This window comes from Leucoraja erinacea, chromosome 16 (assembly GCF_028641065.1).
Source record: "Leucoraja erinacea ecotype New England chromosome 16, Leri_hhj_1, whole genome shotgun sequence".
Lineage (NCBI taxonomy): Eukaryota > Metazoa > Chordata > Chondrichthyes > Rajiformes > Rajidae > Leucoraja > Leucoraja erinaceus.
In genome coordinates, this window is record NC_073392.1 from 2,685,890 (window position 1) to 2,691,889 (window position 6,000).

Genomic DNA, 6,000 nt, shown 5'->3' on the forward strand with positions numbered 1-6,000 from the left:
AAACATTTAGAGGGATATGGCCAAACCAGGCAAGTGGGGCTAGTGTAAATGGGGCATCTTAGTTAGCATGGGCATGTTGGGCTGAAGGGACTGCTACTGTACTCCGTGATAGCAATGCAGAAGCGCAGGATACATTTGAATGATTTCCTCAAAGGATCATTAAGGTAGATGTTGATCTGGTTCCACTGAGCATAACATGTTATGTAAAGGAGTGAGACCTTGTGTCTATTTAGGCTGGAGCCCCAGGCCCCCTTCTTTTGCTGTTACCAATAAAGAAAGAGTTGTACTTCTGTCTTCTAGTGTGTGTTACTCTGGGGCTTCTGTCATCAGTGTGTGTGCTGTGAGTCAGGGCTGCTTGCTTTAATTATTGCCATCTCTTTGCCCTCCAAACTCACGGTGTTGTGTGGTGTATGTAATAGGATCGGCAAACCACAGACAAACAGAAGGAACTGGACCGAGTGAAGCAAAGACAACTGAAGGAGCTGGATAAACAGAAACAAATCGATAAGGTAAAATTAATCCAACTCAACGTACACAATCTTTCATATTGAAATTCCCATTTAGTGTCATTAGAAGAGTACAGCACAGGATCAATGATTGAGTCTACCTGCACGTGATCCATGTTCCTCTATCCATGTGGCCGTGTAAAAGCCTCTTAAACACCACGACTGTGTGCCTTCATCACCAACCCCGGCAATGTGTGCCTGGCCACCAGCACACTCTGTTTAATAAAGAACTCAGCCCCGCGCATCTCCATTAAAAAACCCCCCCCCCCCCCCCCCCCCCCCCCCCCCCCACACACCACCCCGGCCACACACTCACTTCACCCCTGGCTTCGGGAAGAAGGCACAGGAGCCTGAAAACTGGAACATCCAGGTTCAGGAACAGCTTCTTCCCTACAACCATCAGGCTATTAAACACAACAGCCTCAAATAAGCTCTGAACCACAATAGACTAATTATTATTATTGACCTATTATTGTTTTTTATGTGTGTGTGTGTGCGCGCGTGTGTGCGTTTGTGCGCGTGTGTGTGTGTGTACAGCTTTTTTTCCTCATTACATTGTTGATAGAACACTATGTTTACATATTCTGATGTACTGCTGCAAGTAAGAATTTCATCGTTCTATCTGGGACATATGACATTAAAACACTCTTGACCCTTTTTTATAGTGGGAGAGTCCAGGACAAGAGGTTGCAGCCTCAGAATTTATATATATATATATATATATATATATACTCTTAATTAGTACAGGTGTCAGTTATGGGGAGAAGGCAGGAGAATGGGGTTAGGAGGTAGAGATAGATCAGGCATGATTGAATGTGTAGGAAAGAACTGCAGATGCTGGTTTAAATCAAAGATGGATACAAAATGCTGGAGTAACTCAGTGGGACAGGCAGCATCTATGGAGAGAAGGAATGGGTGATGTTTCTGGTCGAGAAGAAGGGCCTCGACCCGAAAAGTCAGCCATTCCTTGTCTCCTGAGACGCTGCCTGTCCCGCTGAGTTACTCCAGCATTTTGTGTCTAGCCATGATTGAATGGTGGTGAAGACTTGTTGGGCCGAATGGCCTAATTCTGCTCCTATCACTTCACAAGTTACAGGAGTAGAATTAGGCCATTCGGCCCATTGAGTCCGCTCCACCATTCAAGTGAGACTACACCTGGAGTATTGTGTTTAAGAAGGAACTGCAGATGCTGGAAAAATCGAAGGTAGACAAAAATGCTGGAGGAACTCAGCGGGTGAGGCAGCATCTATAGAGCGAAGGAATAGGTGACGTTTCGGGTCGAGAGCCTTCTTCAGACTGATGGGGGGGTGGGGGGGGGGGCGAGAAGAAGAAAGGAAGAGGCAGGTGGGAGAGCTGGGAAGGGGAGGGGAAGGAGGGAGAAAACAGGGACTACCTGAAATTGGAGAAGTCAATGTTCATACCGCTGGGGTGCAATATCTGTGATATTGATCGCATGAAAACATTGGTTCCAGGATCTGGAGGAGCAGAGCCGGCTGATTGCTGCCTCCAGTCGGCCAAACCAAGCGAGCGGCGAGGGCCAGTTTGTGGCATTGTCAGAGGACAGTGACACTGCGGACGATGGCAAGACGAAGAAGAAGGAATCTGAGGCGTGAGGGTGGAAGATGCCGTCACAGTGACTGACTGGGAGACCGCTCGACATCACTACAAGATATTACATTGTAAAGTACTTCCCTCCGTTTGAGCTGGGAGCTTCCTAAACACCAAGGCACATACATGTCCTATGGTGTCTGCTCTGAAGTAAGCCTATGTACTATTCTGAACAGCAGATGTTGCTAGTTAACTCCTCTCTATATCTTTGCCTTTACTTTGAAACCTATAATTATTTTTTGACAATGTATTGAATATTTTACACATTACAAGCTTGTGCAATGTGTATGCAAAGAGCTGTAACAGCTAGTTTATTGTTGTTAGCTAGTAGATACCTGTGAGGTATCGTGCCTAGAATCACAGCATCAAGGAAGAGTCGCTGCTTTGTGTAAATAAAACAAAAAGAATCATCCTTCTGCACAAATACTTTACCATTCAGTAATAAGCTGTGATGTACTCAAGGTGAATCGCTTTGTAAAATTGCGCAGTAATAGCCCTGTCCCACTCTACGAGTTCATTCCAAGAGCTCTCCCGAGTTTAAAAAAAAATCAAACTCGTGGTAAGCACGGAGAATGAACGTAGCAGGTATGTCGGAGCTCGGGGACGTCTCTTAGCGCTAACGGCAGGTACGCGGGAAGACTCGCTAACGGCAGGCAAGCACGGGAGGACTCGAGTTTTCAAACGTTGAAAAATGTCCACGAGAGCCCCGAGTACCGACGAGCGGCCATTACCGTAAATCTCCGAGTTCGAATCAGGGCAAACTCGGGGAGAGCTCTTGGAATGAACTCGTACAGTGGGACAGGGGTTTTACCTGTATCTTTGCTTTGCAGTAAATCTTCTTCTTGTCGAGTCCACACACAAAATACGAAGTTGATCAGCCAGAGCTGGGCGGCATCTGCGCACACAATGGTGTCTGTCTTGTGCGTGGTGATGGTGGAAACGGGGCTCGTTCCTTGACCCCTTTGCAGTAAATGAAACCCAAGTCATTAATTTCCACTCCAGTGAAATGCTTTCTATGGAACACGGTTTATAATCCTCAGCCTGGCATCGTGTCGGCTACGATGAGGTAACAGGCCAGTACATAGTCTGATGGGTCTGGATTTATTCAACTGAGTTTGTGGAATGTTATTGTCCAACCTCTTGTGTCATAGTTTGATTTCAGTTTTGTGAAGTTTGGTTGAACACATTTTGAACTCGTGTCTTCTCTTCATACAGAATTAAACCATCCTTAAATAATACTAAATATTATTCACATTATCAGCTTATTATTTAGACTCAGTTATTGTCAGTACTATATATTTAGAAACAGATAAACTATTTAGGAACACAGAGTGCTGGAGTAACTCAGCGGGTCAGGCAGCATCTGTGGAGAACATGGATAGGTGACGTTTCAGAGTGCTGGAGTAACTCGGCGGGTCAGGCAGCATCTGTGGAGAGAACATGGATAGGTGACGTTTCACAGAGTGCTGGAGTAACTCAGCGGGTCAGGCAGCATCTATGGAGCTAAGGAAATAGGCAACGTTTCGGGCCGAAACCCTTATGGGTTTCGGCCCGAAACGTTGCCTATTTCCAGAAGGATTTCGGCCAGAAACGTTGCCTATTTCATTAGCTCCATAGATGCTGCTGCACCATAACTGAGTGGGTCAGGCAGCATCTGTGGAGAACATGGATAGGTGACGTTTCACACAGTGCTGGAGTAACTCAGCGGGTCAGGCAGCATCTGTGGAGAACATGGATAGGTGACGTTTCACAGAGTGCTGGAGTAACTCAGCGGGTCAGGCAGCATCTGTGGAGAACATGGATAGGTGATGTTTCACAGAGTGCTGGAGTAACTCGGCGGGTCAGGCAGCATCTGTGGAGAACATGGATAGGTGACGTTTCAGGTCGGGACCCGTCTTAAGTCCCGACCTGAAACGTCACCTATCCAGTGATGCTCTCTGACCCGCTGAGTTACTCCAGCACTTTGTGTCTTTTTCTTCTTCTTTGTAAATCGGCATCTGCAGTTCCCTTGTGCAACTTTTTAGGGGTACTATATCGCTTTGTTTCTCCAAAAAGTCACACATTATTCTTGCCGCTTTTGGGAGAATATCCAATGACGGTTGTGAAAGGAGCGGGGAGGACGAAACGGTCAAATAATGTGCTGGAGTTTGAACATAATTGTACCTCAGCCTTTACATACACCGCTCTGTCTCTGCCTCAGAGGGCGGTGGAGGCCTGTTCTCTGGATACTTTCAAGGGAGAGCTGGATAGGGCTCTTAAAGATAGCGGAGTCAGGGGATATGGGGAGAAGGCAGGAACGGGGTACTGATTGGGGATGACCAGCCATGATCACATTGAATGGCGGTGCTGGCTCGAAGGGCCGAATGGCCTACTCCTGCACCTATTGTCTATTGTCGATCACTTTTGCAAACAGTGTTTAACCACAATGGTGACTGATTATCCAAATACTATTTTGCCTGTACATGGCGCAGTATTATACACTTCTAGCTGGTTCTTTATGCATTTTGTAAAGCTGCTTTTGCTAAAGTGCATTGATTTTATTTGAAGATCGACACCAAAAGCTGGAGTTTGGTCAGGCAGCATCTCTGGAGAATAAAGGAATATGTGACGTTTCGGGCCGAGACCCTTCTTCAGACAGAAAGTCAGTGGAAAGGGATATAGAGAGAGATATAGACGGTGATATAGAGAGATATAGATGGTGATATAGAGAGATATAGACGGTGATATAGAGAGATATAGACGGTGATATAGAGAGATATAGACGGTGATATAGAGAGATATAGACGGTGATATAGAGAGACATAGACGGTGATATAGAGAGATATAGACGGTGATATAGAGAGATATAGACGGTGATATAGAGAGATATAGACGGTGATATAGAGAGATATAGACGGTGATATAGAGAGATATAGACGGTGATATAGAGAGATATAGACGGTGATATAGAGAGATATAGACGGTGATATAGAGAGATATAGACGGTGATATAGAGAGATATAGACGGTGATATAGAGAGATATAGACGGTGATATAGAGAGATATAGACGGTGATATAGAGAGATATAGACGGTGATATAGAGAGATATAGACGGTGATATAGAGAGATATAGACGGTGATATAGAGAGATATAGACGGTGATATAGAGAGATATAGACGGTGATATAGAGAGATATAGACGGTGATATAGAGAGATATAGACGGTGATATAGAGAGATATAGACGGTGATATAGAGAGACATAGAACAAATGATTGAAAGATATTTGAAGGTAGACAAAAATGCTGGAGAAACTCAGCGGGTGAGGCAGCATCTATGGAGCGAAGGAAATAGGCAACGTTTTGGGCCGAAACGTTGCCTATTTCCCAAAGGATTTGGTCCAAAACGTTGCCTATTTTTCCCAAGGGATTCACCCCAAAACGTTGCCTATTTCCCAAGGGATTCGCCCTATTCCCCAAGGGATTTCAGACAAAACGTTGTCTATTTCCCAAGGGATTCGGTCCAAAACGTTGCCTATTTCCCAAGGGATTCGGTCCAAAACGTTGCCTATTTCCCAAGGGATTTGGTCCGAAACGTTGCCTAATTCCCAAGGGATTCACCCCGAAACGTTGCCTATTTCCCAAGGGATTCACCCCGAAACGTTGCCTATTTCCCAAGGGATTCACCCCGAAACGTTGCCTATTTCCCAAGGGATTCGCCCCGAAATGTTGCCTGTTTCCCAAGGGATTCACCCCGAAACGTTGCCTATTTCCTTCCCGAGAAGAAAGGAAGAGGCGGATATTTGAGGTCGCTACAACACTTACCTGTAACGAAATGCATGTTCCATTAAGGTATAAAGGCTTATTTTATCATGTACGATCAAACCACTTTTAGATTTTAAATGTAA

The 6,000-nt window shown here is 45.3% G+C and overlaps 1 protein-coding gene across 1 annotated transcript in view; it reads left to right on the top strand.

Moving 5' to 3' along the window:
• The window catches only part of appl1 (adaptor protein, phosphotyrosine interaction, PH domain and leucine zipper containing 1), a 38,027-nt gene extending 35,501 nt beyond the window's left edge, over window positions 1-2,526 (top strand). Inside the window, 2 exon segments of the mRNA XM_055647534.1 lie at window positions 420-509; window positions 1,979-2,526. Of these exon segments, the coding sequence (XP_055503509.1) occupies window positions 420-509; window positions 1,979-2,119 (231 nt within the window). The 3' untranslated portion in view covers window positions 2,120-2,526.
• The last annotated feature ends 3,474 nt before the right edge of the window (window positions 2,527-6,000 follow it).